At 56.4% G+C, this 10,296-nt stretch overlaps 6 protein-coding genes across 6 annotated transcripts; 2 read left to right on the forward strand and 4 right to left on the reverse strand.

Annotated features, from left to right (window-relative positions):
* Positions 1 to 309: 309 nt before the first annotated feature.
* Positions 310 to 892, forward strand: GMORB2_3384 (Protein of unknown function (DUF1761); the record flags this gene model as incomplete). Its single annotated transcript, XM_035465360.1, has 2 exons — positions 310 to 322; positions 453 to 892. 2 exons carry the CDS (start codon positions 310 to 312, stop codon positions 890 to 892), a joined length of 453 nt encoding a protein of 150 aa, XP_035318625.1.
* A 578-nt stretch (positions 893 to 1,470) lies between these two features.
* On the reverse strand, positions 1,471 to 2,351 carry GMORB2_3385 (H/ACA ribonucleoprotein complex subunit 2; the record flags this gene model as incomplete). Its single annotated transcript, XM_035465361.1, has 2 exons — positions 1,471 to 1,860; positions 2,061 to 2,351. The coding sequence occupies 2 exons, from the start codon at positions 2,349 to 2,351 to the stop codon at positions 1,471 to 1,473; spliced, it is 681 nt and encodes a 226-aa protein (XP_035318626.1).
* Positions 2,352 to 3,303: 952 nt separating this feature from the next.
* GMORB2_3386 (ubiquinol-cytochrome c reductase subunit 8) lies at positions 3,304 to 3,480 on the reverse strand (the record flags this gene model as incomplete). Its single annotated transcript, XM_035465362.1, has 1 exon — positions 3,304 to 3,480. One exon carries the CDS (start codon positions 3,478 to 3,480, stop codon positions 3,304 to 3,306), a length of 177 nt encoding a protein of 58 aa, XP_035318627.1.
* Positions 3,481 to 5,049: 1,569 nt separating this feature from the next.
* On the forward strand, positions 5,050 to 6,081 carry GMORB2_3387 (prohibitin 1; the record flags this gene model as incomplete). The annotated part of the gene is made up of 2 exons (XM_035465363.1): positions 5,050 to 5,379; positions 5,569 to 6,081. 2 exons carry the CDS (start codon positions 5,050 to 5,052, stop codon positions 6,079 to 6,081), a joined length of 843 nt encoding a protein of 280 aa, XP_035318628.1.
* Positions 6,082 to 6,511: 430 nt separating this feature from the next.
* Positions 6,512 to 8,380, reverse strand: GMORB2_3388 (RNA exonuclease; the record flags this gene model as incomplete). Its single annotated transcript, XM_035465364.1, has 1 exon — positions 6,512 to 8,380. The coding sequence occupies one exon, from the start codon at positions 8,378 to 8,380 to the stop codon at positions 6,512 to 6,514; it is 1,869 nt and encodes a 622-aa protein (XP_035318629.1).
* Positions 8,381 to 9,172: 792 nt separating this feature from the next.
* GMORB2_3389 (uncharacterized protein) lies at positions 9,173 to 10,261 on the reverse strand (the record flags this gene model as incomplete). Its single annotated transcript, XM_035465365.1, has 1 exon — positions 9,173 to 10,261. One exon carries the CDS (start codon positions 10,259 to 10,261, stop codon positions 9,173 to 9,175), a length of 1,089 nt encoding a protein of 362 aa, XP_035318630.1.
* Between the last annotated feature and the right edge of the window lie 35 nt (positions 10,262 to 10,296).

The raw sequence follows: 10,296 nt of genomic DNA on the forward strand, positions 1-10,296 counted from the left end.
CAGGATGGTAGGGGAAGGGGAGAAAACGGTGACATCATCTCGACGGCTGATGAGGAGAATGGGAGCTCGATTGGGGAATCGGGGACACGAAGGGCAGAGGTCTGGAACTAATGGGGGAGTTGCGTAATAGACTGAATGGCCAGGTACAAATAGGTTTGTCCGAGTTGGATGGTTCCTTTTATCTTTCCGTCTCTCTCTTGTCTCCTTCTCTCTCTCTTTCATCCATCATCCATCATCCATCCCTCCATCAATCCATCCATCCATCCAATCCGCCCCATCCAACTATCAGGATATCACCCCCAAAACATCATGAGCCTTCAGTGTAAGCATCTCCGTCTCTCCCCCCCTTCGCCCCCCCTCTCTCTCTCTCTCTCACGAGTTTGAACGAGAAGAAAGACTTCTCTCAGTCGATAGGATCGTCTCGGATGCTGATCGACTTCTCTCAATCGCAGACCTCCCCGCCGTCAAGCCCTCGGCCATTGCCCTCGGCACCATCTTCAACCACGGTGTCGAGCTGGCCGTGCTGGGTCCCCTCTTCGGCCAGACGTATCAGCGCGCCAAGAAGGCCGACACGAGCGAGGAGTTCCTCAAGTCCAAGGAGGCCACGTCGGCCGCCGTCGCCTGGGGCACCACCTTTGTCGGATCCGGCATCAAGACGTACGGCGTCGGCGCCCTCATCAACGCCACGGGTACCCTGAGCTACAAGGGGGCCGCCTACCTGGGCGCCCTCATCTTCGCCGCCACCTCGGCCCCCAGCGTCCTCGTCCAGCTCGTGTCCGAGAGGAGGCCGCTCGACACCGTCGGCGTCAACGTCGCCGCCAAGCTGTTCGAGACGGTGGGCCTGTCCGTCTTCCTGACGTGGTGGGGGACCAGGACCAACCCCTTCAACTAGAGGGGGGATCCGGCTGAGCTGCCCTGCCCATTTGCTCTGTCGAATTGAATCGTGTACCTTGTACAGAATAGTCGAGAACAGAAGTAGTTGAAGAAGAAGAAACCATCTTTTTTTCCCTCGTCTTTTGTGTGATATCTCTCCTCATCCGATAACTCTTTGTTTCTCTTTGTCACAGAGGCAGAAGCTCTGCTGATGTAGTTCCCTCTTGTGATGTTGTCAGCTTCCAACGGTCCAAGTCACGGTGCATTTCAACTCGTGGCCGTTGCCAAAACATGTTTTTTTTCTCCTGATTCCAATTCAATTCCATTGCCGAGAAGTTATCAATCAGATTGGAACAAACAAACAAAAAGGAAAACCAAAAACGCCGCCACCGCAACATCATACTATATGTCTAACAAAAAAAAAAAAAGAGGTTACCACACACATCCATGCAAAACTTCTCCCTCCTGTTTCTTGTTCGTGTGTTGTGTTGTTTTGTTTTGTTTTTGTCTAGACAATGACCTCTTTTTTCTTTCATGGTGTTTTTTTGTTGTGTTTTTGTCTCTGTCTTTGCCCTCTCCTCCCCCTCTACCCCTGCTTTATGCCGACTCTCCCTTGGTCCAGAAGGCCTGCTTGCCCAGCTCCTTGGATACGTACTTGACGAGGGAAGAGTAGGACTCGGCAAAGTCCTCGTCGACGTCGGCGGCGGCGGCTCCGGCCTTCTTACCCTCGGGCTTCTCCATGATCATGACGACGCTGGTGGGACGCTTGGTCTTGGCGGCGGCGCCCAGCTCGGCGCGGGAGCTGACGAAGATGAAGGGCACGTTGTGGTCCTCGCACAGGACGGGGATGTGAGAGATGACGTCCAGAGGGGAGATGTCGCCGGCGATGATGACGACGCCGGGGAACGACGTGTTGCCGGGGGAGGCGGCGGCCGACTTGCGTAGGGTCTTGACCACCTCCTTGACACCGCGCTTCAGGGTGTTGCTCTTGGCGGCTGTGTTGAAAAAAAGGTACCGAGAAGTAGAAATGTCAGTCTACGTAGTCCCTCTGTGTGTGTGCGTGTTTGTGTGTTTGTGTGGGAGGGAGAGAGAGAGAGAGAGGTGAAAAAAGGAAAGAAAGAGAGAACCTTACCCTTGCGAATCGTCTTGTGAATCTTCTTGGTACCCTTGTCATCGGCCAGAGGCACGGCAAAGGGGACGACGGTCCTCTCGATGGGGACACCACTCAGCTTATCGTCGCTGGGCGAGTCGACCTCGGAGTCGTCGTCGACTGTCTCCTCCTTCTTGGAGGAGGCCTTCTTGTCCGACTTGGCGGCGGCGGCGGCGGCGTCCTGCTGTATCTGGGCATCCGCCGCGGCAGCGAGCTTGTCCTTCTTGTCCTTCTTATCCTTCTTGTCCTTCTTGGCCTTTCCTATTCCCGACTCGTCGCTGCGCTTCTTGTCCTTCTTCTCCTTCTTCTCGGGCTTCTCGGCGGCCATTTTTGCGGTCTATCGGTCGTCGATGTCCTTTTTTTTTTTTTTTTTTTTTTTGGATATTTTGCTTGTGTGTTTCTGTCTTTGTTATCGAGCGTTCAGTTTTCCCCCCTCAAGATAGAAAGAAAAGGAGTCTCGTTTGGTGGGGAGAGATCCTTGGTGCGAATTGGTTTGTTGAAATTGATGTTTGTTTAGGTTGTCGATTTCGTCAAAACACAGGTTTTCCGACAACTTTTTTTTTTTTTTAGCCTTGCGCTTCTCAGCGGCAGCCGAAAATTTCATGATCCATTCCCCGGTCCCGCTGGTAGTGAGTCACGTGATCTCCGCGCCTTTTTTTTTCCCCCCTCTACGAGTATTCGTACCGTGCCATCGCCGACAAGATGAGCAGGTAGCAGCATCTGTTGATTATCATCTGTCTACGTAGGAATTCGATTCTCAAGACCTCAGTGACTGTTCAATTAGGTTTCGAGCAACAGTCCGTTTGCAGTTATTCCAACTAGCTACGCATTGCAGTGGTTTGGGAGCGCATATCAACCGTCACTTCCGAACGTGGTGTTTTCTCTTTCTTCTCCCGACTTGGGAAGCGATTGGAAGCCGTAGAACCAAACGCTCAGTTCACATCGCCTGGAGAATATCTACGCGTTCAAAAAAGAATTTGGTTGATTCAGTTTTCTCCAAGAAGAAAAATCAATTAGGCAGGCGCAGTATGCAGCTGCCCAGGTCTAGTAAGGTGCTCAGTTTTAGTTTTACACAGTAGTCTCGAACAGGTCGTAGTTCTTCCTCCCTCCAAGCAGAAAGTCTGCCAGTATTATCCCGCTTATTCCTCATCGTCGGCGTGCAGGGCGCGGCCCTCCTTGGACTGGAGGAAGTGGTTGCTGTCGGCCGCGGGTCAGCGTGGGTCGGGATTCTCGCACGGAGTGGCTGCGGGGAGGAAAGAAACAATAAACAGAAAGACATACTAGTCGGTGGCCCAGTTCATGATGTAGTATCCCGTGAGCATGGTGGGCAGCCAGTAGAAGATCTGGGACTTGGTGCGGCGGAAAGTGTTGAAGATGGCGTCGTGGACGGCACCGGCAAAGGGGTTCTGACGGTTGGGAGAGAGACCCCAGTGGACGATACCCTTCTGCTTGTTCATGCCACCTGCAATGGTACTGTCAGTCATTCCATTCTGTCGTGTTTTCCCAATCATCGTCTTTCGGTCTGAGAAGGAGGGGGGGGAGGGGGGGGAGAGGGTCTGGTCGATGCTGTTCCGCCCCCTCCACAGCTGCGAAGGCGAAGAGAAAAAAGTCGATTGTCATGTCCGAGATCGAGAAGATGATGGTAACTCACCGAGAGAGCCCCAGCCACCGATGAAGCTAAGATGGTCATTCACGTCAGCCAAAACTGGCCCTCCTCGAGTTCAATAGAACCCGGCCGCTGAAAACCCGCATCACGGCAAAGGGGGGGGGGTGAAGGGTGTTGTTGGGATTTGGGTCGCAAACTCACTGGCCAGTCTTGGGGTCGGCATGGCCACCACCGAGACGAATCTGCGTAGGCTGCATGATTGCTGATGTATTGTTCGACCGACGTCGAGGAGCTGCGTAATAGCAATAGAAAAGGGGAGGGTGGTGATTGAACGTCGTAGTCTGAGGCCCGGGATGCGTGCTCGTACAAGTAGAGAGGTTTCCTAGGGAATTCGGCCAAGGTCGGGACCAGAGGCTTGTTGTCACAAATTCGCGGTCACGTGCGGGTCGAAGAAATGAGCGGCTTGTAGCCAATTGCGGGTTTTATATTAGCACTTCTGGACATGGTTTTTTTTTTCCACATCCTCGGGGCCGTTCGACGACTGAAGAAACATGCATTTTATTTACGGATTCTCTCCTACCCCTCTCATAAGACTACATCGCACCGACGATACTTTTCCGTTATTGAGATGCTGATTGGGATGTCTTTTTATTTAATTGCTCAATCGTCGATGCTGGTGCTCCGCTCCTATGGCTACTGGCGCTGATGACTCGATATAGCTGCGTGTTGTTCACCACCGGCAGCTTCGGAATAGCAACCTAGATCAGGACAGGATTCAGTCTTCTTGATCCTACATACTATATAGCTCTGATGGAACGATAGGGCGGTGCCGCCAGTCTCCGTCATCGTCATCTGCTCGTACTTGATAATATGCAGAGTAGATGCTACGATGTCTGATGGTGATTCTGAAGGAGCGCCGCCCAAGGATCCTAATTCCTGAGATTGACCGGAGCCCTCTTCCATCAATGGCTATCCACATGATAAGGAAAGAATTATTTTGTAATCCTACGACACCATCAACCGTCTTGAAAAGTTTACCAAAACGTCATGGAAAGTTTCCCTTCGACAACATCACTGGTGTAGATGTCGACTCGTACCCGTACACGTAAAAGACCTGATTACCCGAATTTACCCCGACAAGAGCCAGCAATCGCCCGAACGACGGGATTATTACTCTCGTTACCTCATCAGCAGAGAGCTCCGCTTCCAGGTGAGAAAACTGACCTCTTGCTCCCATCAACTCCGTCGACATCTGCCGACCTCCGCCGACCTCCCCCCTTTTCCACTGTGCTCGGTTCGTCTATCCATCCATCCGTCCATCGACCGGCTCCCGATAAGTGAACGGATATAAACGAACCGATTCGAACCCGAACCGAGATTGCCTCCCCAGTCCAGTTCCCGACCAACGACAAAAGACAGGATGGCCGGAGTAGCGAGGGCACTCAACCTGGTGTACCGCATGGCGGTGCCCGCGACGGCCGGAGCCTTCCTGGCTAGCCAGTCCATCTTCGACGTCAAGGGCGGGACGCGCGCCGTCATCTTCGACCGCCTCTCCGGAGTCAAGGACACGGTCGTCAACGAGGGGACTCACTTCCTCATCCCCTGGCTGCAGAGGAGCATCATCTTTGACGTTCGCACCAAGCCGAGAAGCATCTCTACGACTACGGGCAGCAAGGATCTCCAGATGGTCAGCCTGACCTTGAGGGTTCTTCACCGTCCTAATGTCAAGGAGCTTCCCAAGATTTACCAGGTATTTACCCCTCTCTCTCTCTCCTCTCTCTCTCTCACACACACACATCTCCATCAACTTGCATTCATAATTCTCTTTATGAAAGAGAGAAGGAGAGTGAAGAAGAAGAAATTTAAAGAAAAAAAAAAGAGAGAGAGAGAACATGTCCAACTAACCATTCTCTAAAAATTAAAATTAAAATAAAAAAAGAACCTCGGACCCGACTACGACGAGCGTGTCCTCCCCTCTATCGGAAACGAAGTCCTCAAGGCCATCGTGGCCCAGTTCGACGCCGCCGAGCTCATCACCCAGCGCGAGGCCGTCTCTCAGCGCATCCGGAACGATCTGACCCTTCGCGCTGCCGAGTTCAACATCGCCCTCGAGGACGTGTCCATCACCCACATGACCTTTGGCCGCGAGTTCACCAAGGCCGTCGAGCAGAAGCAGATTGCCCAGCAGGACGCCGAGCGTGCCCGCTTCATCGTCGAGAAGGCCGAGCAGGAGCGCCAGGCAAACGTCATCCGCGCCGAGGGCGAGGCCGAGAGCGCAGACACCATCTCCAAGGCCGTCGCCAAGTCGGGCGACGGCCTCATCCAGATCCGAAAGATCGAGGCCAGCCGCGAGATCGCCCAGACTCTGGCCTCGAATCCCAACGTCGCCTACCTCCCCTCCGGAGGCAACGGAAAGGGCGGGCAGTACCTCCTATCTGTCGGTCGTGCCTAAGCCCTTCAAAGCCCTTCAAGCCTTTCGACCCGAGGAGATGGAGGGAGAGGCGAAAGAAGTGACAGGAACCGACTCCCCCCAACTCATCCCACTGATGGGATGTGTGTTATCCTCCCATGTAGAGAAAAAAAGGATGTCAAGCTGTATTTTTAGATGACCTTCGGTCCCATGTAATCAAACAAAATCACACGCACGCAATAAAAAGAAGATCGCCAATATATTATTTTTTTTCCTCTGGCCTTGTACCTCGTTTTCTCTTCTTCCATCTTGGCTCAGACCGCCGCTCCGTCCCCACGTTGGTGACCATGCTATATCATATCATGATGAGAACCTCTGGGACCAAACCAAACGTTTTGCAGGAAGGCACCGTTCGTGTATGTGCCCATGTCCTCGGCGAGTTCGCGCTTCCGCCCTCACCACCGGCCTACTACTAGAGCAGCGGAGGCGCAAGCTTCTCTCCGTCAGCCTTCCACCCAGCCCTCCTCATGCGCCCCCACTCCTCGGCAACCCGGAGCCTGATGAGGTCCCCGGCAGCCCTGGCATCCTCGGCTGAGTCGTGGCCCCTCGAGTCGGGACCCTGGTCCTGCTGGATCTTCTTGTTGAGGTGATGGTCCATCAGCATCTTGAGCCCGTGGCGGAAGGGCAGGCCAGCCTTGTGCGGGTACAGGAGGACGGTGTCGACGACGGTGGGATGGACTATGCGCACGGCGTTGAGGTCGTTCTCGAGCCCGTGACCCATCAGGGGCGTGGAGGGTCTGATCAGGGAGAAGAGTAGGTGGCGGGCCACTTCGGGGGACGAGACGATGCGTATGCCGCCGCCGTCCTCTCCGGCGAGCACCGCCCTCGCTGCCTTGGGTTCCGCAGCGGCCACCTCGGCTACGCTGAGCGGCTTGGCCCGGGCCATGTCGTCCGGCCACACGCCCGAGTACCGGCTGTTGAGGTCGAGTATCTCCCCGAGGGGCTGGACGAGCACATCGAGGAGGGGCTTGCCGCCCGGCCACGACACGGCCGTGAGGCGTACCAGCTCCATGCCGTGCACGGTGTAGCACATCTCGCAGTCGAAGCAGACGGCCCTGTCGTCGGGTACCGCCTCGTTCTCCGGCGTCGGTGCAAAGTTGAGCACCGTGGCGAGCGTCTTGCCGTCGCTGGCCTTGTACACGTGGTGGCTCCCCGTGCAGCACCCCGTCGATTCGCCCACGGCCTCGCCGCAGCAGACGAACCGCTTGCTCGACGGTCGCGACGCCTTGCCCTCGCTCGACCTCCCGGGCAGGTACGCCTTGCCCCAGTGGAAGTGGCACTCGCCCCCGGACGTCAGGGCTCCGTCCTCCTCGCGCCTGCCGGGGAATACCTGGAACCGCTGCTGGCACCGGTCGCACTTTTCCCAGCCGTGGCCGGCTTCCTTGCCGTCGCGGGCCGACTTGACGGCCTCGTCCGACGGCACGACGGGCACGTAGCCGTGGTTGGACAGTCTGTCGATCGGGGTGATGATGTTTCGTAGGACCTCGACTTCTTGGGCAGGCGTGAGCCCCGTCTCGATGGTCTTTTCCACCGTCGACGGGGTCAGTCCCGCCTCCTTCATCATCTTCTTCTTCCGTTCCTCCCTCCACTGCGTGGCATTCATCCTCTTGTACTGCATAACGCGGTTCTTCATCACGTTCGTGTACACGGCTGACTTGCCCACGGCGATGGCCGTCTCGTCGTCTAGCGTCATGGTGATGAGCTCCTGGTCCGACAGCACCAGCTTCTTGTCCGCATCACCATCACCTCCTGCTGCCTTGCTCTGATTTGCCACCTCGCGGTTCAGTCGTGTGTACTCGGCGTGAAGCATGCGCACGAGCTTGAGACGGATCTCGTGGCTGGCGGGGGAGCTTTTGATCAGTCGTGGGTTGAGAGACTCGGCCTTGACCACCTTGGCAGCAGTAGGCCTTTTGGCATTCGATGCTGCCGTGATGTCTTTACGGGACCGCGGCGGTGATGCCGGTCGTGGCAGTGAAGATGAAGATGATGATGGCGTCTTGGTCTTTGCCAGAGATGGTCGCGGGACAGGAGGCACGGCATCGCTGTGTTCAACCTTGGTCCGCTTCCTTGGGGGTCCTTGGGGGTCAGCTGATGTCACTGCCGCTGCCGCCTGACCGGCTGCGGCTATAGTGTTTGCCTTGAACTGCGGTGCCTCTGGTCTCTTTGGTTCAGCCGGTTTTGGGACGTCGGGCGCCTTGTCCTTCGCATGGCCAAAGATGCACTGGAAGGCAGTGCAGGTGTCGCCAGCTGGGCAGGGAATGTGCCTGAGGTCGAGGCTCATGTTTGCCGAGCTCTTCCGGGCGTGGATCAGCTCAGCTCGGACCTGAAGAGCCACTCAAGAGGCGGATGTGCATGCAGAGGAGGATGGGCTCTGCGATATTGTATATTTCCAGTCCGATAACGATGACGTTGGTGGTGGCTCAGAGATGAGATGGCGGTGGTCTGAGATCAAGGGAGGTTCAAGGTGGGCAGATTGCGGCTTCCCACCCCGTGGGACCTGTGCACATGTAAACAAATATCACATTTCACACAGGCCCTGCATAGCAGCATCAGCCCGTCAGAGTTGATGGTGCATATCCTGTTTTTCTGAAATACAACAGGCAAAGGAATAGCATCGATTGATATCTTCTCTCTAGCTAAACTCCTCCTTTTCCTTTCCTTTCTCTTCGCTATTCGTCATGCTCATCTGCCACGTGCCAGGTACAGCAGGTGACATCACCGACGGCTTCTACCCTAGATGCCTCTCATCGTGCTTCCTGCTGGCGACAACACACGATGTCCTGCAGACGTGAATACAGTGGTGTCTGCCTGCTGATACGTCCCGGGTCGATCATGTGCGTCTCGGCGCTTGATTGATTGATTGATTGCGAGGAGAGAGGATCTATATATGAAGTTTATCTACATATCTGCAGATGTGACTGTGGCAGCAGCCTCTGGCTGCCCAGCCGTACAATCTTGGGTTGCCACATCGTGCAAAATTCGAGCTTTTCTTTTCTTTCTTTTTTCCTCATACTCCAACATCCATAGGCGTGCTTAATATATACAAGATTGAGATCACCCCGTGACTGTCTCTCTAGGCGGTCATATTCAGACTCCCAGTAGCGAACCATTCTGTGCGTATCCTGTCTTCCATCACGCCGGTGTCCCTGAGAAAGGCGCTGACGTGGCGGACGAACCTCGTCGGACCACACAGGTAATACTCCGCCCCGCTCTTGTCGAAGTGCATCAGGTCAGGATCCAGTTTTCCCAGCTCCACACGCAGACTCTCGGCGCGAATCTTCCACTCCCTCTGGTCCTCCTCCTCGGCAAAGGCGCAGCCGCGGAGGAACTTGGCCTGGACGGTGTGCCTGACGCTGGCAACGGCCTTGATCTCGTCCTCAAAGGGGAGCTTGGCAGAGGTGGCGGCGTCGAAGTGGACCCAGCTGACCGGCCGTCTGCTGCCGCCCAGGCCGCTCATAACCGAGTTGAAGATGGACATGAGCGGGGTGACGCCGGAACCGGCAGAGACGAGGACGAGGGGCGAGGCGTTGTACGGGCTGGGGTCGAAGCCAAAGCCGCCGGCCGGGTGGGAGACGCCCACGAGGCTGCCCACTTCGAAGCGGTCGAGGAGGACGTTGGACACGAGGCCCGGCGGCGACTTGACCGGGCACCCCGAGTCCCGGAGGAGGCCCTGGTTGCGCCGCACCGTGATGCGGTAGTACTTGGCGCCCGGGGCGTCGGACAGCGAGTACTGCCTCGCCTGGAGGTACCCGATCGACGGGACCTCGACGCGCACCGACACGTACTGGCCCGGCACGAAGGTCGGCAGGGGCTCGCCGTCCAGCCGCTCCAGGTAGAAGGAGCAGACGGCGTCGTCGCCCTCGGTCACCTTGCGCACGATGCGCATGAAGGGGAAGCCCTTCCAGCTGCCAAACTCGCGGTACAGCTGGGCCTCCCTGCCGATGAACATGTTGGACAGCAGCCCGTAGGCCTTTGCCCAGGCCCCCTCGATCTCCGGGGTCCAGGCGCTGCCGAGGATGGAGGCGAAGGCGCTGAGGAGGTACTTGCCCACGAGGGGGTACTGGCTTGGCTCGACGCCCAGAGAGCAGTGCTTGTTGCATATGCGCTCCAGGCGCGGCGTCAGGTCTGACAGGTGGCTGGGCGCCTGGGCGAACTCCAGCATGATGCACAGCAGGGCCCGCGGTTGACGGCCATTGG

The sequence above is a fragment of the Geosmithia morbida genome (genome assembly GCF_012550715.1).
Source record: "Geosmithia morbida isolate 1262 chromosome Unknown scaffold_18, whole genome shotgun sequence".
Lineage (NCBI taxonomy): Eukaryota > Fungi > Ascomycota > Sordariomycetes > Hypocreales > Bionectriaceae > Geosmithia > Geosmithia morbida.